The following is a 25,972-nucleotide window of genomic DNA, read 5'->3' as shown; positions in this document are numbered from 1 at the left end:
TTGGAGGAGTAGGGACCCAACACTGGTTTTATTTGCTCTGTTCTGTGGCTGTGGCTCTCCTCTTCTCCTTCAGATTTTTTTTTTTTGCTTTTCTCTACTTCTTTTGATTTTGCTTCCTGTTTTATCTTGTTTATTCCTCTGTAGAGAAGGAGAGCGAGGGACAGGGAGAGGAACTCCTTTGAAAAGTCTGGCTAAATGAACCACTGTGGGAGTCCAAATACTCTTTATAGTCAAGCAAGCTGGTGGAGAAGTGAGTGCCAGAATATTAAGCTGCATGCTGAATGGTGACTGCAAAGAGCAGCCCTCACAGTCCCCTTAGGAGGGGGAGAGAAGGGGCCGGGGACACTCATTTTCCCAGAATTCAATCCCACTCTGAAGTCACAAGCCCAAGCCTTCAAAGAAGGCTTCAAACAGTTGATGTCCAGGTTGTATGTGAGTGTGGCAGACGCAAGTTTTGGGTTCAGTTTAGCCACGGCAGCATCCAGATTTTGGTTTTCACTAGCTTCTAGTGGGCTGTACATTTCTGTGTCTAGCCCTGCTTCAGCAAGAGCTGCATCTGAGCTCTGCTCTTGCTCACTCTGGCAGAATGCACATTTTTTGGCTGCTGCATGTTTTTTCATTTTGGTCTTTTTCTGGCTGTTCTAGAAGCAGCTGGGCACAAACTACTTTCATTCCAATAGCTTCATTTTCATACCACAGGCTTCCAGCTAGTTAGAGCTACACTGAGGAGGGGGGAGCGGGGATAGCAATGACATTTCCCTTCGGTACGGAAAATAAACAAATTCTCAAAACCAGAACCAGAAGCTTTCAAGAAAGATCCTGTCACTTTTGTGCAACCCCGAACACCAGCTGCTTCTCTGGCACAGCAGCTTCACCTGCAGTGCTGAGCGCTGAATATGCCTGGGAGATGTCACCTGAATGTGTCTGGTGGAAAGCAGCAGGAGGACCATAAATAATACAGCTGCCTCTTCATAGAGGCAATTTTGAGTTTCATGTCCTTCTTCCCTTACTTGGGGGGATATTGTGAGAGTGGGCACTGTAGATTCCCCAGACTGTAACTAACCTTGTTCACGCAGCCCACTACTTCTGACCTGCAAGTCTTGATCAACACCTTTGTCCTGTTTTCTCTAGTCTTGACAGCAGTGTAAGCCAGCGTGCCTACACCAGCACAGCATTCAAATGGTAGAAACAGCGCTGTAAGCTGAAACAGGTGATGCTGAGGGCCCACCTCTCCACAGTTTGCTTTGGGACCTTCGGGCTGGTGTGCTGCGCAAACGCTGCGGCAATGCGCGTGGTTCAAGCCTCTGGGGAGGCGAAGCTGCCCCTCGCAGCCCCGCTCTCTCACTGTGGCCCCTCATGGCAGATCCTGGGAAGTGTCACACTGTCCCTTTGTCTGTCTCACAGCTCATGGGGGATGGCAACGCATCCTCCTCCCTGTCAGAGCCCCACCACCACTTCCAGCCTGTGAAAGTAAGCCTGTGTTTGTTCCTGCTTGGACTGTCTCGGAGCAGTGCCGTGGCAGCTGCTGCTTCCTCCTCCCCGCTCCAAGATGGGGCAAAACACAGGGGCAAGAGCTGTATGGACAACCAGCACAATCAATCCCCTCTGTCCAGTTCAATGCATTCAGGCACCTGCCCATACAACCTTTGCAGTGCTCTAAAACCACGGTGCCTGCAGCCAACAGCAGCACTGAGCGAGTTAAGGGGCTCAGGCTCCCAGACGAATGCCCTGTAAATGCTCTCTTGCCTGATTGACCCGATACAGCTCCAATTTCTCCTGTCTGATCCCTCCCGCTTAGAGGGCAAATAGGCCCTATACACTGTAGAGGTAGCAGCAGAATATTGACTGCTTGCTACTAGGTCAGGAGGACCATCAGCTTCCTTCGTTCTCTGCATTTCTCAGTGCCTGTGAAAAGACAAGCTGCAGTGTGAAAGCTGTGATTATTGCGGCTCCCACCGCCCGCTGCCCTCCCAGCCCCATCACTGATTCACAGAGGTCGGGCTCTTTCCTGCCTTGTGCTTTTGATCTGTAAAGCTTTGCTTGTCAGCAGTGACCCAGACACGTCTCTGCACATTTCCAGTATGCTGGGGCAGCCCTCCATGACTGTCAGTTTGCATGTGGTCCTGGGCCTGTTAACCTTGACCCCCTGGCCCCAGCATGGGCTATGGCCATTAAATCTGGCTGTCCGGGCTTTCGTCACCACGTGGATCGTTTCCGCTGGTGCTCGTGGCTTTTTGCCGGTGGGGGTGATGGTGGGCAGGCAGGTCTGCACTGCAGCCGTGCGCGTGCTGGACACCGCTGGCACCGCAGACCCCCGCGTGCCTTCTGCTCCCCAGGCACCATTCACCCTCGGGTGCAGCTGTCTCCTCGCAGCCTGAGCCACAGCGAGCTTTCTCTAGAGGGAAAAGCTGAGCTCAGAGCTTTCGCAGTGGCTTTGGCAGCTCCCCTCACTGAGCAGGGTGCACCTTCTCTTCCCTCGTGGCTGCCAGCGCACATGTCGCTAGGAATCCTCGGGCTGTAGTAGCCTTCTCTGGGTTTGCCAGTCGCAGCCTCCCGCCCCTTCACGTCTCTCGGCTGGGAGTGTGTCGGGCTGTCCCCTCTGAGGCAGGCAGGAGGAAAGCCTTGGTCCATGTTGAGATGCTCCCAGCAGCACAGGGCAAATGCCCCCGAGTGTTCAGAGAGATGTTGGGTACCGTGCAGAGGCAGGTGGATGCAGCAAATGCACTGACACAGCTGGACTGCAACGCTCCATCCGCCTGAAAACCCCTTCCTTAGAGGTCAGCACTCTAAAATACCTTGGGCTGCCCTGAGTACTGTTCCTGGGCCACGAAGAGCTGCAGAAATGCTCATGTGCCTGCAGGAAAGGAACCTGCTGATGGAAACCGAGGGTATAAGAGCTTAGCCCCATGGGTTTTAACATCTTTACTTCACCCCACCCAAGGATCCAGCTCAGATATTTCATGATAAATGGTCTTGGAGGCTGTTTCACTCGCCTTAGTCTCTTGCGAGGTTTTGGTTGCTGTTAATTCTGACTGGTTCTTCCAGAGCTGCTGCTGGGACGTGTGTCTTTACGCTGCCACAATCGATCCCTGAGGGCCATTTGAGCAGCAAGAGCCTGGGACACTCAGTGTACGAAATCTCCAGGAGCAGCAGCGAGGGAAGCTCTGACAGCCAGAGCGCACAGCTCTGCGGGGGCTGCCGGGCAGCTTCAGCCCGTCCCCACCGAGCACCAGCTCCACACCAAGGGGCGCACAGCACCCTCGGGAGCAGCGTCTCCTCCTGCGGTGAGGGAGGGGAGGGTGGTGCAGCCGCAGCCCCTGGCTGGGCAGGGCGGCCAGCCGGTGCCTGGCACGCGGGTCCTGCCGTGCAGGCAGGGGGGATCCTCTCTCTTGCCAAACCAGTCCGCTTAGTCTGTGACGCCTCAGCCATCGCCCCTCCTGCTTACCTCCACGCTGGCTGAACAGCCGCAGTGCCTCTGCAGGCTTTGCTGGTTTTCTTGCACGTCTCCAGACCTCTGCAGGAGTTGGAGGGGAACAGGCACCCAGCTGACGTCCCAGGGAGGCTTACAGCCACCACAGCCTGGTCCTTCATCTGCCTCTATTGGGCACAGCTCAGGTTTGGCAACTGCTACCCACTACAGGAGATTTGCTTACAGGGTGAGCTAAGAGTTAATGTAGAGCCTCTGGCAGTTTAAACTAATCAGTGGACAAGAAACTCCATTTTATAGAGACTGCCAGATTAAATTCAAAAGCCTAAAAGATGCTAGATGATAGAAAGAGAGGGATGTGCTTGCCAAATACTGCTGTGCTTACGCAGAAAGAAGGCAGACACAGTGATCGTATTACATGAGGATGATGAGAACAAATGCACACAGGGTAAGAGGACTTGGTAGTGACACTTGTGAGCCACTGGCTGCTGTTGTTCAGGCAGGGACATGGTTTTGTTCACTAATGTTTGCAAAGGCTCTGGGGACCCTGCAGAGTAAGAGAAAAGCATCGTGATGCTGAAGGCTGTTCTTGGCACAGAGCCTTGCTCAGTTCCTTTCCTCCCAGACTGCAGATGGGCATTTTCATGCTCTGGCAACCTGCACCCAGCACAACAGCATTCAGTCATTGCTTGAGCTTTTCTTGTGCTGGTAACTTGGCTGCTCCAATTCCCCAAATAGCCTTCACGATGCAGCTGAAGTCTAAGGCCTGGGTGGGAGAGTAGACACAAAATACTAAGTCAAAAGCTGTCTTCACTTGCAGCTGCTGACAGTGAGGACAGAGGCAGCTCATGTCAGCTCAGACTCGTGCCTTGGGCACAGACAACCTGCAAATGCTCCACCGTGTTTAAGGATTCAGGATGGAATGAGAGGTTATTCAAGGCAGGTGTTTCGGCTCCAAAATGAATACATGCAGCTAAGTCCTCTGCGTTTTTCACTCAAGTGTATTTCAAGAGCTAGAGAGATACATTAGGACACAAATAGAAGTTAGGCAGTAAGACATTTTGAGAGGATGCCTGGTTTGACTATTAAAAACGAACAGAGTCAAGCACTATGCATTTTCCAACAATGTTTATTTGTTTTCTGTAGCCCACTGACACAGCTGGATCTGGCAATGGAGCAGATTCTTTTTTCTTTAAAGTGTCTATGTGACATTAAGTCAAGGCTAACACTGTAGTCAAAGGCATTTAGAGAGGGCAGCAGCAGAAGCAATGAGAAGTGTTGGGAGGAGGCTGTACAGCAGGGCAAGAGGGGCAGGGAGCACCTTCCCTCCCACTGCCATGGTGGAGACAGGGTGCAGAGAGGCTTATAATCTTTTTGGTTATCTGTACCAGACAAACACAGCACCATGCAACACAATCAGCAGCTGGAAATGGGTGGAGAGGAGGATATGGATAGTTATTGCAGTCTGCTTTTTCAGAAGCTGTGTGCCTCGGAAACGCAGCTGCCCGTGGCAGGGAGCAGTCTGATGAGTAACCAGGCTGTCAGCAGCTGGGACACAACCTCCCAAGTGGCATTTGCTTGCTGAAGGGAACCACAATTCTCAGGATGCATCTACCAGGATAGACCTCTCCCTTGGAGCCAGATCCACTCTGCTGCATTTCAAATGGAGTTCAAGTATCTAAAATACCATGTAAAGAGCCACCTATGTATTTTCTTCGCAGGAGGTGAACTACCATGGTGTCTGGACAGGTTGAGGCTCCTTCCCAGGGTGCCTTCCCTCCCAGCTCTGGCCCAGACCTGCACCTTCCATGGCGATTTGCTGTCCAGCCCAGCTGAAGGCAGCACCACCTCAAACATAATTTCTCTTCTAAATGAAGATTGGTAGAATACCTTCTCCTGATCACACTCTGCTGCTAGCAACTACACCCACCTCCTGCCCTCCAGCCCAGGTCCCACAGAGCCCACCGCCCTGCGCTGTATGTGCTGTACAGCTGCACACAGGCACAGCGGCTGGGCCGTGGGTACGGGAAGGTGGCACACACTCACAGGATCTCTCCCTTTTGCTTTGTTTCACCCAGTCACAGACCTTCCAGCACCTGAACGCTCCTCTGCCAAGTGGTTCCTTCACCCCAAGCAATCCGCACAGCAGCAGCCAACCCAGAAGTCTCCATGGTGGGGGGCAACTCGTGCACCCCGATTTGCAGCTGAGACCTTTGCTCAGCCCTAGAGACTGAGAGAAAGGCTTTGGAAAGACAGGCTGGCTCCTGCAGCCAGCACCATGCCCTTGTCTCAGCCAGTTACTATACAAAATGGACAACACACACACATTATTTACAGCCTGTTTTTCACATGATGGAGCAGCTCTTGGCTCGGTCTTTCCTGATCTCTGTGTCATTCAGTAAGTCTGTCCTGCCAGGCATCTGTGATGCCCGCTTCAGTCCCCGTTTGGAGTTGCTGCGCTTCAAGTTCTTGTGCACCCTGTTGACCGAGGCAAGTGTGGTCACATGAAACACATCCCGTACGCTGTTCTCCGAGACCTTGGAGGAGCACTCTGCGTAGGCCACCGCCCCAATCTGCCGTGCCAGCGCACTGCCCTGCAGTCCAGAGAGAGTGGGAGGAAGAGGGAAGAAGGTTAAGACACCAGTGCTCTGCAAGGAGCATCCTTTCACATCACCATCAGCCCTGCCTGTGCTGGCAGCCCTGTCAGAGCACCGTCTCTCTCACAACGTTTACTCATCACCTCTATAAACAAAGTGCAAGCGTCTATGAGAGCACCAGACGTGAGGATGGCCTCCCAAGCAGCCAGTGCTGCCAGGCGCGGGACCCTGAATCAGTTGCACTTTCTCACTGACGCAGTGCCACCCCTGCGGCCGAGGGCCTGGACGGCTCCTCTCACCGGGACAGTCATCTGGGACCTGCTCTGCACACACCAAGCCAGGCACAGAGCAACCCTGCACTGTGCCACTGAGATGGGACCCCTGGGCCGTCCCGGAGGGCCTGCTGGGTCCACTGGTGGCCACAGCAGCCTGGCAGCAGACCCTCAGACCCCCCAGCTGTGGCTTGTCCCCCCCGGCAGTGTTGCCCCAGCACAGAACCTGAGCAGGAGAGTCACTTGGAGCAGAAAGAGCTGCACTGAACTAGGAGATGCAGAAGCACAACACTCCCCTTTTTCCAGTCCAACTTGTCCAATCAGGATCTCCACCGCCTTTGAGGAAAGACTTTTGAGCTACTAACCAGGGGGCTGTTCAGCAGAGCATCAGGGCAAGGTCTGCCAGAGCTGGGGAAAAGAGTGCTGTAAGCATGAGCAGCTCGGAGTCCGTGAGCCAAGATCAAACCAGCTTCAGACCAAGACCTGGGCACAGCGGGTCACTTGCTGCTGAGCTTCCTTGTACTAGTAGGTGCTGCAGAGAAGCCCCCACATCACCTCCCCAAGCCCTGCAGGGACGGCTGCTGAAACACACCTGCTCGTGCGTCACAGGGATGAGGCGCTGCTTGGAAAGCTCCCGGAGCGTGTTTAGGTCTGTCCGCATGTCCAGCTTGCAGCCAACCAGCACAATCTTCGCGTTGGGGCAGAACTCCTGAGTCTCCCCTTGCCACTGGGGAGGAGACAAGAGGGAGAAGGTGCTCAGGGGCTGCTGGTGTATGAGACACTTCAAGAGGCCCAGTGGCACCTCCAGGTCAAGTTAATTTTGGCAGCAGGCAGCCTGCAAAAGGGTCAAGGCTGGGACAACAACGGCAATCCCAGGGTCTCAGCTCATCGCTCCCCTCTAACGTGGCCAAGAGTCCCATCCAGGACTCACTGGAGGCGGGGACAGGCCAGGAGAGTCACGTCATCAGTTCCGACCGGACAGCATCACCCAGCCAAACGCCTCCGTGCCTCACCACCTCGGCAGAGCCCACCAGGCTGGCCCACAGCTTCTCCTGCTCCCACCAGCAAGCGGCAGAGGAATGACGACTGCGGCGGTTCGGGGTCCCAGCACCTCCTGACCACCAGCACGCGCTGCCAAGCTGTCCTGGCCTGGACCAGTCAGGGTACCAGGACAGCTACTGGTAGCCACTGCAATGCCACTTTTAGCACTTTTAGGTCTCTTGCCTCAAACCTATGGAGCCCAGTGCCATTACCAAGGCTGGTTTTGGCCCTGCTGCAGCCTGTACACCCATATTTCAGGATGAGGGGAAGGGGCACGGGCAATGGTGGTCACCACGGTCAGCAGGGGCTCTCAGTGGCGACACAGGCCAGGAGCAGCTCTGGAGACTGTGCTGCAGACAGGAAACATGGGGACAGGCAGCTTTTGGTGTTCTGAATATAACATGAGGCTCTGATGGGATCAGGTTTGGAAAGCAGACTTCAGAGGCCAAAACCAGGGACTTTGGTGTGTGTGGCTTTTCCAAACAGGGGTCACAGCTGTTTAGAGACTGATTAGCTCATCAGGGCACTTTAATGACTGCCACAGGCAAGGATGGGAATGCTCAGAGTGCCTCTCGGATAACCGTATGCTCACTTGTTCCAGATATGCCCTGCAAACCTGTTTAAGCTGGAGTCCCCTGCACTAGGCCATGGGAGACCACTCGTGGGTATGACCATGGAAAATTAATGACCACACAGTCTGGGGCACAGATCTGGGACTCCGAAGGTCAGCCTCGCTGGACCTTTGATCCGTGGTCAGCAGGGAGCTCTTTGCACAACATACTCATCATTTGTTTATTATTGGAAGCCACATGTTAAAGACATTAAGATATTCAGAGCATAGCTACAGCCAGGGAAATAAAGAATTGAAGGAATGGAAGGAGAAGGCCAGGGCAAGCATCCACCTCCTTTGCACTAACGGTCCCTTTCAGAGCTCCAAAAATTAATGCCCAATGTGCAGCTAAGTGTCCACAGCAGTAAATAAAACCATCACCTGTGACCTCCCCCAGGGGAGACCTGTACAGCCCCATCAGCATGTCAACACCCTTGTTACTTATCTAGTGTTTCTGAAGTTGGAGGCAGATGATAAATAGAGATTACCCAGGCAAAGATGTCACTTGGAATTAGCAATTTCCTGCTACACTAACTGATGGTTAAGCGTATACCTTAGGCAATTAGAAGGGGAAAGAAAACCAAGCCCACAGCCCTGTTCTGGGAGACTTCTGGTGTCACAGCCACACAGCGTCAAGGGCTAACACACCCACCAGAGGATGACGATGCAGCTCTTTTGGAGCTGGAACTGAAACACCCTAATTTACCTGAAGGATGAAAGATCTCGAAGGGACTGACCTATAGGGTCTGTTCTTACCAGGCAGAGGTCACGGCTATCTGTAATGACATAGGGCTCCCCTGCCTGTGGAGAGAGGTGCGACCCTCTTCTCACATGACTGATGTCTTGGGGAGCCTCAGATTTGCTCTGCTATCAAGAATTGTCAGAATGAAGGCACCACCCCACAAAAACCTGCTTTGTTTGAAACGAAGAGCTGCTTCTTTGCATTCTCTCAGATGGCTCCTTCCCTTCAACTGTACACGCTGTACAGGCAGTCCAGGCATCAGAAGGGCAGCAATAATAAAGATTTCCTTTGCTGCATTAGCATTTTTGCCTGAGGCTTGAATAGGGAGTGTTATTTTCCTTATTCGGCTGATATCAAAAGCTAAAACCCATTTCAACTTCATGGTGTCTTAGGAATTTTCCTCACCTCCATAGGCTGCAAGCCTGCACCAAAGGAAACAAGGCATCTACTTGGAGGCACTTAAGAAATCCCCTGTGATTTAAGGTTTATTTTAAGTCACCATATCAAAAAGACATTGCCTAACAGTACTCAAAGCATCTGCGAGGCTGCGCAGGGAAGACCGTGCATTGAGCAGTGAGGACTCACATGAAGAGTGTGCAGAGACACGTAAATAAATCCCAACCCCAGCTAATTATTGATGGGTTTGCATCTCATTAAGGTAGTGATTTGCTTGCATTATTATTCTGCTGACTCCCAAGCTGAGCAGAGAACTCTTTCAGTCCACATGAAACACGCCTCCCTCCACCCAGCACACTTGGTACCCGGGAGCTGCTTTGGAAATGAACACTGAGCCATTGACCAAGTTATCTGAAGGGTCTTTGTCCCCTCACCAGGACACTTCTGAGACACAGACCCACTTCTCAGCCCTCCCAGCAGCTGAGTAAGAGGCACTTGCTTCAGCACGTTTGGCAAAATGTGGAGAGGCCAAGAGGGCAGCCAGTACAATGCGACTTGTTCAGACAGTGGCCAGTCCAGCCCTGGCAGCCTGGGGCTCACTGGGGAGAACAGCTCCGGGAATCACTGCTCTGCAGAGCTTTCCACGCCTCAGTGTCTCAGAGAGCTTCACAAACGAGATGCCAGCCGAGACTTGCCTCTGGGACAGGGTGCAGCCGCCAGTGAGCTCTGCAGCTCTGCTGCACGGCGGAGAGCTCCCTGAAACCACAGCTCCCTGAATTTCACAGGAGGAGGCAGGGAACAGCCAGGACCAAGGGATGTGAGTGGCCAGGAGGCCATTTAGCCTCTCCCCTGAGCAGCATCCTGAGTTGCTGGACTTCATGGCACCTCGGAGCAAAGCCTCACATGGGAACCTCTCCCTGGGTGCCATCCAGAGCGTGGCGTGCAGAGATCTGCTGGGCGGCCAGCCAGTGTGCTCCGAGCGAATCCCCAGCCTGGTGGGGCTCTCCAGGACCTGCCAGACCTGGCAGCTGGAAATACCTGCTTTGCTGAAAGGCACTGACCTGCAGGTAGAAAACTCTCGGCTGCTAACACAGAGCGTGGCCAGCCAGCTCTGCCAGGGCAGACGGTGTTCAGGGCCCTGCGTGCTATCCAGTCCACTGGCACTGTGCCATCTCGTTTTATTCATTCACAGGCTTAAAATTCAGTGCCACAGCTCATTATTCTTGTTGTCAAGCTATGGGGAACTGATTGCTGTCTTTCTTACTGTGCAGATGCTGAACTGAGAGGACAGCCAAAAAACTGAGCTCTCTACTTGCATGGAAACAGGCACCAGGGGCCCCTTCTCAACCACTGCAAGCAATCCACAGCACACTCCCTGGTGGTTACGCTAACGAGAGATGCACAATGCTGTCCAAGGTCGTAACGAAAAATAGAAGAAATGCCCTACATTTCTCTCTGTCCCCACATTTGTATGTGTGCATACACACAGTCTCCCCACACATGCTGCAAGCTACCATGAGCTACACCATTCACTGGGCTCCTTTCAAATGGAAATATCTTGCTTTCTGCACAGACCACGTAGGGATCCGCAGCAGCCGACCACCCTCATCTGACCACGCAAACTCCAGCCAAGGCTTGGCCACAGGGTTTCAGCCCTGGTGACAGCCCCAGGGAGGAGGGGCCCCAGGGCGACTGCAGAGGACCCACCACGCCGCCGCAACGCCCCGGGCACTCACCTTCTTGAGCACACTGTCCAGGGTCTCGGGGCGGCTGATGTCAAAGCAGATGAGCACAGCATCTGAGTCTGGGTAGGCCAAGGGACGGACATTATCATAATACGCTGATCCTGCAGAGAGGGGTGGGGGGAGAGTGGTGAGCAGAAAGTCTCATCCCACTGACTCATTACCTGAAGGGGCAGGCTAGGAGCCCCAGTCCTCTCTGCCAGGCAAGGAGATCTTTAATTCCAGTAAGAACTGGAGACATTGCAACGTGATGCAAACTGTTCTGTCTGAGATAAGGGATGTTGGCCCAAGCTTCTGACCAGTGACCAGACACCATCAGATTTCAGCACAGTTTGGTTTGCAGAGGATCTGGTCCCTCTGTTTAGGGGTGGAAGTCAGAGGTTTTGTCCTTGTGCTCTTACATTTATCCCTTTGCAGAGTGGAAATAAATGCAAGTTTTGTATCCCTCTCCCTCCCTAGTAAGCATCTGGCAAGTAAGAGGCGGTGGAGCTGTGCTGCCAGGGCACGCTGGCTCACTGCAGAGAAAGGAGCTTGGCAGGACTGTGATGCTGTGGAGCAGCACATGCCTCTCTCCACCACTTGCGTATGTGTCCTGTTACTTGTCATGCAGTTGCTGTACCACTAATGGTGGAAAGGTGTGGCTGAGAGAAGACAGGGAATGCTGCTGCTGGTTTTCATCCTCTCTTGCTATCTTTATACAGGAGATCTTGCTCACACAGATTGTGAGAATTTAAGACAGGTAAAAAAAGAATTGCCTTTTCATCTGGGTTTGTGCTGGAAAAAGCCAGACAGATGCTTTTTGGCACACAAAAGATGTGACAGGATTTGGTGAACAAGCTATAAATTGGAGGGGATGATTCTGTATTCTGCAGGATTTCTCTGTGCAGGCAGAGAGCCTAGCCTGAATCCTGCACAGCTTCTGCCACACACACACACACATGCACACACACCTCCGATGCAAATTTCAGGCATTAAAGTCATTGTCCCACAATGTTTTTATTTGAAGTGTGTTCTGTGCGTGATTGTAGATGCCTCAGTAAACGGTAACGGAGCAATCCACTCATCGCTACTTTAAAACACTGTTTTGGTTTTATATTTGGCTCTACAATGGCTTAAACTTCCTGGAGGGATGAGAAGCAGATGTTTATTTATGAAAAGGGGAAGCAGAGACACCAGAGTCCTTGTTGAATCCATCTCCTCCGAAAGAAGGATCGCCCACCCCAGGGCCGAGGAAACCGGATGCGCTTCCTGCCCTGGCCCCTCGGGACGCCTGGACCCGGCACTTTCCCACCCCGGAGGAGGGTGGAGCACCCAGCCCGGGTGTCAGGTGGCTCCTTGATGAAGTTCAGCACCTGATGAATTATGGATGATGGTGGCTTGTGTTTCCGGAAGGATGGGAATCTGCCTGGGGTAAGCACAGAGGAGAATAGGCTGATTCTCTGCAGGGGCTCTGACCCTGGCTCTTGCCTGCACTGGGGCTCACAACCGACGTACGAAGTACGGCACAGAGGGAGGTACAGCGTACGAAGTACGGCACGGAGGGAGGTACAGCCCCTCCAGCACAGCTCTGCACACCAGGTGCTTTGCAAACACCCCAGATCCCTCTGCAAGACTCAGCCAGGAGAGCAGACCTGGCCACGACAGCTCCTTCCTCTGCCCAGAGCCCACCCGGGGCAGGCCAGGCGCCCACGTGCGTTGTCTTCCCCAAACCTGCCCAGCTCCAGAGACTGGCCACCCCCCTCCCCGCAACACCAGCTCACAGCAAGATGCCAACAGCAGCCACCACGGGGGCCTCCACAGCCCAGAGCTCAGGGCGTGCTCCAACCCGCGCAGCCCCGGCTGTGCCCATGCAGCCCCCACCGCCCTCACGGAGCCTGGGGCCAGCACCCTGGGATTCGACATGCACATGGATTCACAGCAAAACCAGCTACAGGTATCTCCAGCTCTCAGACCCAGCCATGCTGCTGCCAGTCCCAGGCACCTGCACCCCCGCTCCCACCACTGAGAGAAGCTGCAGCCTCGGTCTCTGCTCCTGCAAAGTCACTGGGAAGAGATTGGGATCCCGCACAGAAGAAACAGACCCTGATCTCTGCAGAGCCCAGCTCTCTTCCTAGAGGGAAAGTCATGTTCCCTGCATGGAAATGAGCCAGTCCCTGTGGTGCCTTGGTCAGCTCGGGGGACAGGGGCTGCAGGCTGGTGCACAAGGCGGCACAGTAAGCCAGGGCAACCCGCTGTTGAGGCGTGGAGATTTCTGACCTTGGTCCAGGCTCAAGCTGCTGCAGTTCACGACTGGCAGAGCTGGCACTAGCGAACCCTCCCTCCTGTGCTCCTGCAGTGCAGCAAGGTGACCCAGTTCTGCTGAGGACCAGGCTGCTTTCCAAGGCAGCACCAAGCTCAGTAGCACCGAGCTCCCCTTTGAACAGAGCTTTCAGTCTGGTGTGAGTTTACCGATGGGATGTGAGCTCCAGCACTGATCTGCATGCTTGGATTTGCTGGGTCCTTTAACTGAGCCGCATTCGCCCCCCCACACACATCAGGGCGTCTGCCTCCAGACTGGGGCCCCAGCACACACTGGAGAAAAGCGTTCCCACACACATCCTCTCCCTGCAGGTCCTCAGCTTTACATAAACACTGCAGATAAATCTGCCCTCTCCCAGCCCAGGAACGCTCCTTTTGTAAAGGTGGTTTTTGGCTCCATTCAGCACAGACATTGCCACAGCCAACCGTATCATAGCAACCCGCTGCTCCCCGCAGCACACGGCCCCTCAGTTATCCTGCAGAACCTCCACCATCCCCAAGCATGGCCCCTCCGTTATCCTGCAGAACCTCCACCATCCCCGAGCATGGCCCCTCCGTTATCCTGCAGAACCTCCACCATCCCCACCGCCATGCCAGGATTCGTGCTCTCACCACCCGGGACCACAGGAGCGAAGATCCCTGTGCTGGCGGGAAGAGCTGAGGGAAGGGATGCACTAGGTCACGAACTTAATTTGCTTAATGAGATCAAAATGGCCTTTGCATTCATTAACTTTCTGCTCCAACTCTCACGAGCAGGAGCAGCCGCTGGCACCTTCGCTGGCAGCTCCGCTCCCCAGACACTGCAGCAGCGGGTAACAGCCCGCGCTCCGGCCTCGGCTGCGGAAGCCTCTGCCCCGTCCCAGGGCCCGGACGGAGAGGGCAGGGGAGCTGTGGTAACAGCCCGTGCTCCAGCCCTAGGTCAGCTCCGGCTTTCTTTAGAGAGGTCTCTACTGAATCAGGAAATGCTGTTTGGGGGATGATTATTCTACTTTTTGCATCTCTTGCTTTTTCATTGACTACCAATTAAAAAAACCCACAAACCCTAAAGCCTCAAGCTCCCCCAACCCCAGGTCTTCAGTTTCATCGATTCTGAGCACTTGACACCTTTCAGATACTCCAGCAAGACACCCCAGAGACCCACAGTCTGACACGTCCGAACACACGTGCACCAAGGCCCGTGTCTGCAGACCCAGCCTTCCTTTGCTGCATGAGTCATTCTCCCACTTGGCACCCAGGTTTGCAAGAAACAGGACCTATGTGCATCTGTTTGTGATTAAAGAGAGAAAATTGGAGCAAGCCAAAAACCAGCTTAAAAATAAAATCCATGCGGTTGTTGTCTGCAATTCAGGGGCGGATACAGCCATGAGTAGCTCTTCTTTCATATCAGCCAGCAGCCCCTCGAAATGCCTGGCACTGTGACTCAGAGATGCCCCTCTCAGGCAGGGGGCTGAAATGTGCAGTTTCATCTATACCAACATAGTGTTAATCTTCATTTGTTCCTTATTAGCTGTTCTGAGAGATAATGAGCCTCTGCACACGGGCACCCTCCCTCCAACAACAGCACATTACAAACCAGGAAAGCACATACGCATGCAGAGCCATGATCTGCTCTGCAAGGGGCTCCCGCAACCCCAGCCAGCTCTGGCTTGAAACAGAGACGAGCACTGCCAAGACTTAAATTTTTCAGCATTGCACTTGTCTCGGAGGGCTCGCTGTAAACTCTCCCCACAGAGCCAGCAACGCTGCGGCGCATGCTGCTTTCTGCAGGGACAGCCAAGAACATCCTTCACAGAATGAAGCAGAAATTCATCCCAGCTTTCTGGAGCGCTGCATCCACAAGCCCAAAGAGCTTCGGGTTACCTCCCCGCCCAGTGGTGCCAGACGAGCAGCAGCCTTCAGAGACTGCAGAGGATCTCCTCTCTGCTAGACAAATCCCACCGCCGGTTCAGCCAAGCATTTGTCCGGTGGACAACGCTGTCAGAACAGGACCAAGGCGCAGCTGTCTCCGCATCCTCTCCCTGTGCATGGCTCGCAGCCAGCATCGGACACGAGGAGACCATCCCCTCCGCTGCCCTGGGTCCAAACCGTCCCTCACCGAGCCCCACCAGCGCGTGGCCCTCCGGCGCTTCCCGAGACGGGGGCTCAGACCCTTGGAGCTGCTGTGCACCAGCACACGTGCTCAGCATTTCCTGAGGTCAAGCAGGGCTTTCTGGAGCTAAACTCACAGCTCCAAGCGGCCTTTTGTTGCAAAGAAATTCATCAGAGCAACTGCTGACTAGAGGCCAGGCCTGCGCGCGGGGGCACGGCTCCGAGCCCCTTCCCACTCCCCGGCTCCGCGCCGCAGGCGGGTGTGGGAGCAGGACGTCACGCTCCATCACCGCGTGCGCTCCCCCGCCAGCGCTCTGGCCCGGCTGAGACTAGAGGAGTGTGACGGCTTTCAGGATGCGTTGTTCCTCTGCTAGGGCAGATGATGATGAAGGTGTTAATAATAATAATAATAATGTAATTTATTTGTATTACACCTTTAAGATGGAAAATGAAATCTCTGTACAATTGGCAGACGGTGAACAACCCCACCAGCTGCTCCCAGATCAGACCATGGCGGTGCCGAAAGCTGCGGGGAAACGAGATGGCAACAGCCAGGGCCGAGCCGGGGGGTGCCCCCCACCCTCAGCCCCATCCTGCCCCACCGGGGGGCCAAGCTCCGGGGCTCAGGGCTCTCCCGGTGCCCGCAGCCATTTGCATGAGAAAGGCACCCAGCCCTGCAACAGCCCGGCCATTGTCTCCTCCCAGGGCCCACCGAGGCGAAGACATAAAAACGCTGGGTTGAAAACCTGGCCGAGAATGAAAGGCCCGAGGTGGCAGCTGTCCCAGACACCCCGGTGCAGCGGCGAGGCCAGTCCCCATGGTGAGCCCGCAAAAATCTCGGCTGCTTTTCCGAGACATCCAGGACACTCCAGAGCTGCCATTTCCTCTGCAGATGCAAAAAGAGGGCACGGAGTCACCCTGAAATATTTCCCACTGTTAGAAAAGGGGAAATCAGCCCAGAGAAACAATGGCAGAGTTTACGGCGGAGGGCGATGAGGAATTCAGCCGCAGGGAACGCTGGAGAGCAGCAGTTAAACAGCCCCAAAGGTCGTGCCCAGTCCCTCCATCTGACTGGGGCAGACTAAGAAGGAAACTTATCTTCCGCGGTCCTTTTACTCAACACAGCTCGGCCACAGAGCAGCGTGTCCGGCACTGGGAATGGGCAGGTCATGGGCCAGGCCCGGGAGCTCCCCAACTGAGCTCACGACCAGCCCAGGTCTCTGCTCCAGAGGACGAAGCGCCTGCGCTGACACACTGCTCGTGTTCACCGCCAGCCGCCGTGCCCACGGCCACCTCCACCCCCTGCGTGGTCGCAGCAGCCTCCCGGGGGGGTCCTGGGGGTGCATCCTGCTGGCCAGACCCCCCAAGACATCTCCTCCTGCGAGGCGCCGGTGGGAGCCAGGGAGCTGGGCCCCCCCGAGCCCAGGAACAGGCGTTGCCAACAAAGGGCTTCTCAGAGACGATCTCGCACTTAGGAGGAACCACGAGCACAGTAAACTGCAGACGCAGGTCCCTGCCTTGAAGGTTTTAGTTGCCTTTATAGAAAGGCAGAAGGCAACGTTTGAAGAGCAATAGCTCAGCATGCCTGGCACAGGACAGACCAGAATATGCAAATGCCCTCCTCATTGCCTGTATCCTAAGTGCTGACCAGCTTCATAAACAGGAGACCAGGAAACGAGCCACTGCAGCCTCCCAGACTGCAATAGCTGCACATCAGGGAGACAATGATCTGAACCATCACGAGTTCAGAGGCTGACTTCATCCTCCCAGCGTGAAATCAGACCCTCTCTCCTGAAAGAAAATCAGAGGATTTTTTTGTTTGAAGATTGATAAACCGCAGCAATATTCCCAAGTACCCTGCAGGTCCCCGCTCAGCTGGGGCTCAGAGACAGGTTAAGGATCCCTGACCCTGCCTGGCTGATTATTGTCTGGAAGGGGAGGATAATGCAGATCCCACTGATACAAAAAACATGCTTCTGACACTAATACAGTGCTCATTAGCGTCCAGCCCAGAGAGTGACAAGTGGCAGAGACAGGAATTAAAGCACTGGTGACAGACTCAGAGATACTGGTAACGATGAGCTCTGGCAGTACCATGGTCTGAAGCCCAGACCCAACAACTCCAGGGTCACAATTATGAAAGAAGCAGCAATTAGTGACATTAGAGGTTAAAGTGAGTGGCACTAAGAGCAAAGCAGACCTGGTGAAATAGTCAAACTGAGCCGCCATTGTGCCAAGTTCCGCTCCGCAGCAGAGCTGGCTGTCGGCACGCGAAATGCTGGGCTGGTAAAGACGCGCTGTCGTCCCTGCCAGCACCACGGGCCCTACGCTGCTCAGGGTCCCCTGGCTCTGCCCCAGCGACAACACAACCCGGCAAAGGCTGCGGCTTCCCTTGAGGCCACCCCCGCCACAGCCCCAGGGGCAGAGCTTTCACCAGCACAGCCCCTCCGATGGCAGGCTTTGGGCAAGCGGCGATCCTGCCACCCTCCCAGGCGGGGCCTCGGGAAGGTTTGACCCAAGTGAGGGTCACAATTTGCTCTTCAGAAGTTCGGGTATGACAGCCTCACGATGGGGAGGGCCCCAACTCTCAAGACCCTGATGGGCAGCAAGGTCAGGGTCAGAGAGTTGACTTGACAGGACACAAAGCCCTGCCTGCCAGAGAGAAAGTGGGTGAAACAAGGAGAGACGAGGACCCCCCCGAAGCTGGAGGGAGGCAGGAAGCAGCGGAGGAACTGCCAGCCACTACTGCAACCACCCCTTGTCCAGCCCTCCGAGGGACGCTGAACTTTGTCCCCAGGACTTCTACAAGTTTCTCTCATGCCTGGACCATGATGTTTCTCTTGTGTGTGCAACATCACTGCAAACCCCTGAAGTGTAGGGAAGGAGTAAACCATTCCATGATATGGAACAAACAACCGTCTGGAAAGTGCATGACAGAAACAACAGCTAGTCAGCTTGGACAATTAACCTCTGCTCCTAATTCTTATGGTGCATGGACAAAAACGAGTAAAGTACTAAACAGTCCAGCTGACATACCTTCAGGACAGACATCATCAGGATTAAGAGAATGGTATTTGCGCGGGCTGAGGTGGCATTTCTGGGCCCCTCTCCAGATCTTATTACTGGAAACCTGTCACTCGGGAGGAGGCTGTTCTGCTGGATTTACCAGCAGAGGAATCCCCAGCTCAGGCAGGCACAGGGTGCTTCTGCCTCATCCCAACCCTGTGCCCCATCTCACACATGCAGCTCACAGAGGTTCAGAGGAGCTTGCTCAGATGCAAACCTCACTCTGCAATTGGGAGGCAGCTCTGGAAGCTCCTTGTCAAAGTCCCTGCTGGCATCTCTGGGGCAGCAGCACTGAGTGTCTGGGGCGGGAGGGCTGCAGAGGCGGCAGCTCATTCAGGCTCCTCCCTCACAAGCACACTGGAAATCACACCTATGGCTCTGGCAAGGGAGACAAATGGGAGCCAGAAGTCCCTTCCTGGCACTCTTGCCACATCACAAGGGCCACAACCTGCCTGTCATCCCTTCTGTGGGGTACAAGGACTAGGAGTGGCAACAGATTCCCACAGCACAACCAGCACACGCTCTGGCTTTGGGGAATGAACACAATTATCTTTATGCAATGTTGCACATTTCAGGTTTGCTGTGCATAAGCAGCAGATCCTTCCCTGACTGCTTGACTACCAGATAAGGTTCCTCCCCACAGGGAAGGCTGGGCCTGTACACTTGTGAAGCTTAATCAAGTGATTTGATTTTATCTTCAGAATCTGGTGCAAAAGGAAAGCTGCATCCATGTCCTCACCGCGCATACGGGGCCCGGGGCACAGGCTGACCGGCTCCTTCAGAGCCAACCCTCCCGCAGAGCCTCCTGCCGTCCCCATCAGCCATCCCAGGCAGTTTGGTGGGGCGAGAGGGGCACCCTGAGCACCACCCCGGGTGAGGGCTATTAGAAAGGCAAGCCACCACAGGCAGAGGATGGGGTGTGACTGCCCTGCTCCAGGGAGTTTCTGCAGGTCTGTTTACGTGACCGCCTCGACAGGAAGCTTCCACTTGCCCTAAACGTGGGTTAAATCGGCATTAAAGCAGGATCAGGAGGTGCCAGGGAGCAGCCAGACTGACAGAAGAAACGGGGAGAGCAGAGCGGTGCTGTCCTGCCCCCAGGAGAGAGCGGGTCACGTCCGTGCTGGGGGAAGGGGTCTGCGTCAGGGCCGGGAACAAACCCGCCCCACAGAAAACCCTTCCTTGCCTACAAGGTCGCAGCAGCCAACAGGGCCGGCTGGTTGTTGCCAACGTCACCGTTCCTGCCCGGCACCCCCGTGACTCCCAGGACACCCCACAGCCCCGCAGAGGCTGAGCCGCCGGGTCCACAGGGGAAAGGACAGATGCTGCTGCGGGGAGGGGCAGGAGAAGCAGCCTCCACCCCTGAGCCACACAGCATCACAACACCCCTACACCGTGCCCAGCCCAGCGAGACGGTCCTCGGGGGACTGTCATGTCATGTCATGTCTTCTCAGGTCCATCCTCCACCCACTCCAGCACAAGCATTTCTGCTGATGTTTCTGCTGCAACTCTTTAAACTTCTGTCTGACTGGTTACTGACCTGCCTGAGAATGTGACCCAGCTGCACATATTTTTAGGCTTAACTACGTATTTGTGCTGAGGCAAAACACAAGTATGCTGGTCTCAGGCTCCCAGCCTCAACGGGGAGCATGGGAGGAGTATTTTGGTATGAAAGGGCAGCTCCACATTTTTTCTCTGCCTCAGAGTGCAAGTGGCATTGAACTCTTCCCAAGACAGAACTTGCTCTTGCACTTTGGAAGAGGCAGCCATGGCAATCCTGGAGCCGCACGCTGGGAATCCAGGCACAGACAGCCTCAGCATCCATGGAGATGCCACCACTAAACCCGGCCCCTTTCAGCTCTCCAATCTCATCAACATTCCTCTGTAGTTCCCCTAAAGAAGGATCTGTTATCGCAGCCTGTAGGTTCCCACACAGGCCATACCAAGGCAGACTGTTTGCTGAGTACAGGCAAAGAGGGAGGCGGAGGGGGATTTGCAACTCACAATGTTATTCTTGTCTTGAAAGCACATCTGCTTAAGAGACAGAAGCCCCAGCAAAGGACTGGCAGCCGTGCAACTCCCCTCTTGCGAGCTGCAGCCCAGAGCTGGGCGAAGCGGCGCTGCGGGACCCACAGGCACTGATCTTCGCAGCGTCGCAGGTTGTGGCAGACACGGCGGCTCTCAGCAGCAGGGCATCCCGCTGGCCCACAACGGACAGGAGAGTCCTCTGCAGCAGCCCTCCAAGATGACAGTGATCATGCGCAACACACAGTGCCAGGCCTGGGCCTCCCCCCCAGCCACTGGCACAGATGTCCCCACCAGAAACAGGCAGCTCTGCTCTGCTCCCGGGTCTGCACCAGCGGGTCACCGAGCCACAGGCCACATGGCTGCTCTGCCCGCGCCGAGGGGCCACAGAGACAGCAGGCAGGCAGAGCCTCCCGGCGTAAGGGTGTGTGAACCAAACTCAAAGAGCTGAGCCCAGGCTGGCATGCACAGAGTAGCTTCCTCCCTATTACTACTGGAAACAAAACCAAAAACCCAGGTGGAGGGCAAAGCCTCAGACCTGCCAGCACTGAGCCCGTCTCTCCCCCCGCCAGTGCCCAGCGCCAGGGAAGGGACTCTGCGGGGTCACCGGGTGGGCAGTGAGGGGTGGGCAGTGGGTCCTGGCGATGCCCACATCACCGCAGGAACGCACTGAGAGCCAGTCCCCGAGGAGGAACCAGAACCTGAGCATGGCAGCGGCTCCACTCCAGGCACGAGACCTCCCAGAGCGGGACAGACCCACGGACACTCCCTGATCCCACAGGGAAGGCAGCTGTCGCATCGCCCAGGAAAACCCACCTGCCCGGTGCACACCCAGTGGGAACCGCACTCCCCTTCACACCTCTGAAGCACCGAAGTGAAACTCGCCCCCTCTTTGCAAAGTGTTGCTAGTGATCACAACAACACCCGCCCTCCCTCCACCTGGCTGCCAGGAAGAAAGCTCTTCCCGACAGGTCTGGGGCACCAGCACTGCGGGTCTGGGAGTCGCCCAGCCCTTCGGGAGCAGCGCTCCCAAGCCACCAGGCATCCCGTCGAACTGGAGTTTCCCCCTGCCACAAGATCCTGGCGCCATGCAGGGGAGTTGTTCCTGTGCCGAGCACATTCGGCCAACAGGCAGCAAAAAAAGAATCTGCCAGAATGAGAGCAGGAGGAGCAGCAAAGCACCATGTGCTCCATAAGACTCATGAGCAGAGGTGCCAGGGCATGGCAGCCCACCGGAGCCAGAGCCCTGTCCACCCAGGACAGCTCCGCACCCCTTCCCTCACACACAAAGATGTCAAACTGCTTTTTAACGGGGGCTTTAGAAAACAGCATGTGGCACAGGCTTTCATGGGGACGGAAGGGATGGGACATCCCACCCCTGCTGTGCTGTGAAATGGCACCTGAAGCAATTCCACTCTCATGGTGTGCCAGAGGTGGGACTAACTGAAACAGAAACAAACGTGACATGCACCCCGGCACAGGGGTCAAGTTCAACCTTGGTTCACTTTTCTCTCTGGTAGGCTCCTAAGGCACTTCAGATGGTGCAGAGTCCTCGCATTTGCCCTGAGTGGCACAGATTTCATCCTCGTGAAGGATTATCAGTGCTGGAAACTCTCCAGAGTCACCCTCCAACCTCAGAAAAACTAATCAATGGACAAAGGGTTAAAAGACATTTAAAGGAAATCAGAAGCCTCAATACAATTTGGGAGCCATTCCGCTCTCCATCACTTCTGTCCACTCTATGGCAATATTTCTCTAACTAGATTTACTGCCTGCCCGCCAGCTGCTAATGTTGTAGCCTGCATTTGCCACTTAGCAAGAGGGGCAAATTCAGCCTGAAAGGCTGCATTTTCCAACACACTTGTACCAGCCGGTACTACAAGCCCCAGGGAGCATCCCAGTCTGTACAAAGATTACCAGCAGGACTTCCAAGCGGCCAGGTAGGCTGCGGCTGCGCTCGGTCAGCAGAAAGGGAGTTTTCCAGGCAGGCTGCTCTTGCCCCACATCTGCTGCTGGATGAGGCTCAGCTCACCCTGTGCAGCTTCCAGAGCCTCCGACCACTTTCACCACTAACTACGGGGCAGGGGGGAATTGGGAAGAAAAAAAAAAAAAAAAAAAATCAGCAGTCAGCTTCTCTGCCCAGGTCTCTCTTTTGATTTCTGGAGGAGACCTTCAGTTCCAATTACTTGTCAAAGAGATGGCAAGTGTCTAAAATATAAAGGGCGCTCTTGACAGGAGCAGAGCAGTTTCCCAGCACCTCCCTTCCCGCTCTTGCTGGGATGGAATTTATCATGAACAATAAGCCCCTGCGTGCGAAGCTGCTTAAAAGAGACAGGAGGTAGCACAGAGACAAGGGAAAGTGCGCCCCAGTGCCTGTCCTTCTGCATGAGGAGGGCAATTAGCCACTCTCAATCCCTTCAGCTCAGCTTCTTTTACTGTGCAAAACTTCTTTTACCAAAGCTCCTGTTTACAACTCCCAAGGGTAGTGGAAATCAACAGCAGCTTGCAGCCCACAGCTAAAATGTATCAGCTTGATTCCTAGAGAAAATGCTGTGCATTGCTTTGCAGGACTGTTTATTGAAGAACTAGCTCCTATGTATTTCAAATCAAAGCTGCAACAGAAGGGAATGTATCTGAAAAACTATCTAGCAAATATCTACAACAAAGCTGTTAAAAGGTCTTACATTTTTCATAAGGAGAAAGGAGAAAGAATCAAAGTCCATTTGCTCTTGGCTATAGAGATAAACATGAGACAAACTTCTATCTTTTGTTGGAAAGGGTAAAAATGAATGTGTGACAGCATCAGATGCAGGCATCAGATACATATACACAGCTTTAAAGACCTTCTATTGTGTCCTTTTCTTTTAACATTTGTAAGATCAAAGACAAACATTCTGGAGAATTCCTAAAAAGCAGACAACGCATCAAGTGTGCTTCCGCACCCTCAAAAGGTGAAGTTTCTCCTGTCACATAGAGACACTCGCACAAAGCCATTCAGTGCCTAACGAAGATACCCCACCCAGTCCCCTCTCACAGGCCGCACAAGTCCACGCCCTGGGAACCCCCCCAGCCACGGGGTGATCCAGCTGCGGGTGCAGGCACACGCAGGGTCTGCCACCCCTCGCTCCCGGCGCACCCCAGCCCGGACTCACCCCGTCGGAGCAGCTCCAGGGAACCCTCTGCAGGGGAGGCCCCGGGTCGGCCAGGACGGCTTCGCTGCCCTCGTGCCTGAGGGGCTTCACGCAGACACGTCAGCCCAGCGCCGTCCACCAAGCACTGGCTCCCACCTGGCAGCCACCATTCCGTGCTTCCAGCACAGCTCCAGGCAAGCGCGGAGCCAGCGCCTCATCCCGGCTCCAGGAGCTGCCCTGGGAGCCGGCATCCTTGCAGGCAAAGCAAGAGACCCTTTTTGTCTCAGGGAGTGAAAAACAGCAAAGGTGAGGCCTCCTGAGTCAGGAAGCTCCAGAGCAGACTCAGCCAACACATTTCACATGTTAGAGCTAGTCCAAGACTCAGTAAAGCCACTGCTCTAGGTAGAGCTGTGCTGATCTTACACCTATGATGGATGTAAAAGGAATTAGAGTGTGCAAGAGCAAAGAAAGTCCTAAATCGCGTTTTAATTTACTACTGCTCTTGGACACCGAGAGGACTTCATTTGTCATAAGGACTCCAGAAATTACAGGGAAAGCGCATCAGCCTGTGATGTACGTACACCAGAGCAGAGCGCTCGGCCGCGCCATGTGTGCACAGACTCCAAAAAGGTTGTCAGAGGTAAATCAAAAGGTGCGCATTAACTTCGCTGGATGCCAATATTTTTATTAGCTCTGCATCAAGCACTTCCCTTGCCTGCACAGAACGACAGCGTGAAGTTTGGGAAGGGTCCCGGCGCGCTGGGACAGCTGTGCCCACGGATTCCTGCAGAATCACAACTGAGGACACAAAGAGGCAAAACCGAACCAAAAAAACCCACCGCAGAGAACCCCAGACGCTCCGTCGCGGAGCGCGATGAAAGGACAGCGCATTCCTCTCCAGGGCGAGTTCTCCCTCCTCAAGCTGCGCCCCGCCGCTTCCCCGGCGCCGCCCCCGCACCCCGGAGCCGGGTGGGCCGTTACCGGGCTGCCCCGGGCACCGGCACGGCCGGGGCCGCCCTGGCAGCGCCCGAAGGCAGCGGAGCCGCAGCGGGAGCCTGCGGAAGGGCCCGGAGCGGCGGGGGGGCTGCCCGGGGAGCTGGCAGGAGCCGGGGCGCAGCCTCCGGGGAAGGGGAGACCCTCGGCCGGAGGGACGAGCCCAGCGCCGCCGCCCCCCCCGCGCAGCCCCCGGCCCACCTGAGGTGTCCCACATGTTGAGCTCGGTGCGCTGCTTGTCGATCTCGAAGCTGGCCGTGTAGTTCTCGAAGACGGTGGGCACGTAGCTCTGGGGGGACGGAAGGGAGAGCAGAGGTGAGCCCAGCCCAGCCCCGCCGAGCCGAGCCCAGCCGAGCCCGGCCCCGCCGCCCCCCGCCGCACCTCGGGGTAGCAGTCCTTGGCGAAGACGTGCAGCAGTGCGGTCTTGCCGCACTGCGTGTCCCCCACCACCACGATCTTGCAGCGCGCCAGGTGCCCCTCCATGGTGCGGGGCCGCGCCGCCCGCGCCGCCGCTTTACCGGGACGGCCCCGGCCTGGCCGCGCCCCCGGCCCCGACGGCACCAACCAGGCGCGGGGCGCAGCCGGCGCTGGGCTGGGCCGCGGCCCCGGGAGCCGCCCCCCCCACCGCCCCACCGCCCGCCCCCGGCGCGTCCCCCCGGCGGCAGCCGCGGCTCGTCGCGGCCCCCCCCGGGACGGAGAGGGGACCGGAGCGGGGCCTCGACCGGGACGGGGAACGGCCGCGACCCCGCGGGGGCGGACACCGCCCGCCCGCCCCCCGGCACCTCCCACCGCATCGCGGCGAGCGGGCCCGGCCCGGAGGCCCGGGGTGGCCGGAGCCCACACCCGGCCGGTCCCCCCCAGCGCCGCGCTGCCGGGGGGTGCGGAGCTCCGCTCCGGAGCGGCCGCAGCGACCGCGACCACGACCCGTGGCGCTGCCCCTCCCCGCGCCGGAGGTGCCCCCGGCCCTGGCTCTGCGGCAGGAGCGGGGCTGTTCCCCGGGGAATTCGGCGGAAAGGGGCACACCCGGTATTTTGGGCAGCTCTACGCCCGTTTGAAAAATCCCGCATCTCTGGTGTCCGCAGCTGCGTTGCTCTAGCGAGGGCAGGAGACTTTTGTCCAGGCCGCCTTCTGCAAAGGGGGCAGCAATTTCTGCTTCCCCTTCCTCCCCGAGCACAGGCTGTGCATCTATAAATTACAGGCAGTGATTGTAATTAGCAGAATTATCGAAAAAGGAAAGGCTCCTCTACTGCTAATATTTTGCTGGCCACACTCCAGAGAGATTTACTGTAACGGCAAACTTTCATTTGTCAGAGACAAGCTGTTTGTCACAAAATGCAGCAAAAATAGAGACAATGAAGACAAAGCAAGTCTGAAGAAGTGGAAATTAAAATGTTTTGGCAGTGAAACCAGATTTATTAATGGACTGAGGGGGCAGTTTGTTTTTGCTGAAATCGCAGTCATTTTTCATACATAAATAACGGCGCTGTGCGCACAGCCGGGTGAGTACGGAACGGAGACGTGGTGCAGGGCATGGCGCCGTACGGGTG

The 25,972-nt window shown here is 55.6% G+C and overlaps 1 protein-coding gene across 1 annotated transcript; it reads right to left on the bottom strand.

The window, feature by feature from the left end:
- Positions 1–4,538: 4,538 nt before the first annotated feature.
- RND2 (Rho family GTPase 2) lies at positions 4,539–24,972 on the bottom strand. Its single transcript, XM_074892254.1, has 5 exons — positions 24,807–24,972; positions 24,627–24,714; positions 10,822–10,931; positions 6,889–7,023; positions 4,539–6,021 (listed from the first exon to the last, which is right to left on the bottom strand). The coding sequence occupies exons 1-5, from the start codon at positions 24,906–24,908 to the stop codon at positions 5,773–5,775; spliced, it is 684 nt and encodes a 227-aa protein (XP_074748355.1). The 5' UTR covers positions 24,909–24,972; the 3' UTR covers positions 4,539–5,772.
- Between the last annotated feature and the right edge of the window lie 1,000 nt (positions 24,973–25,972).

The sequence above is a fragment of the Strix uralensis genome, chromosome 22, assembly GCF_047716275.1.
Source record: "Strix uralensis isolate ZFMK-TIS-50842 chromosome 22, bStrUra1, whole genome shotgun sequence".
NCBI classification, from domain to species: Eukaryota; Metazoa; Chordata; class Aves; order Strigiformes; family Strigidae; genus Strix; species Strix uralensis.
The sequence above is the reverse complement of the archived record's forward strand: the minus strand, read 5'-3'. Positions and strand labels throughout refer to the sequence as shown.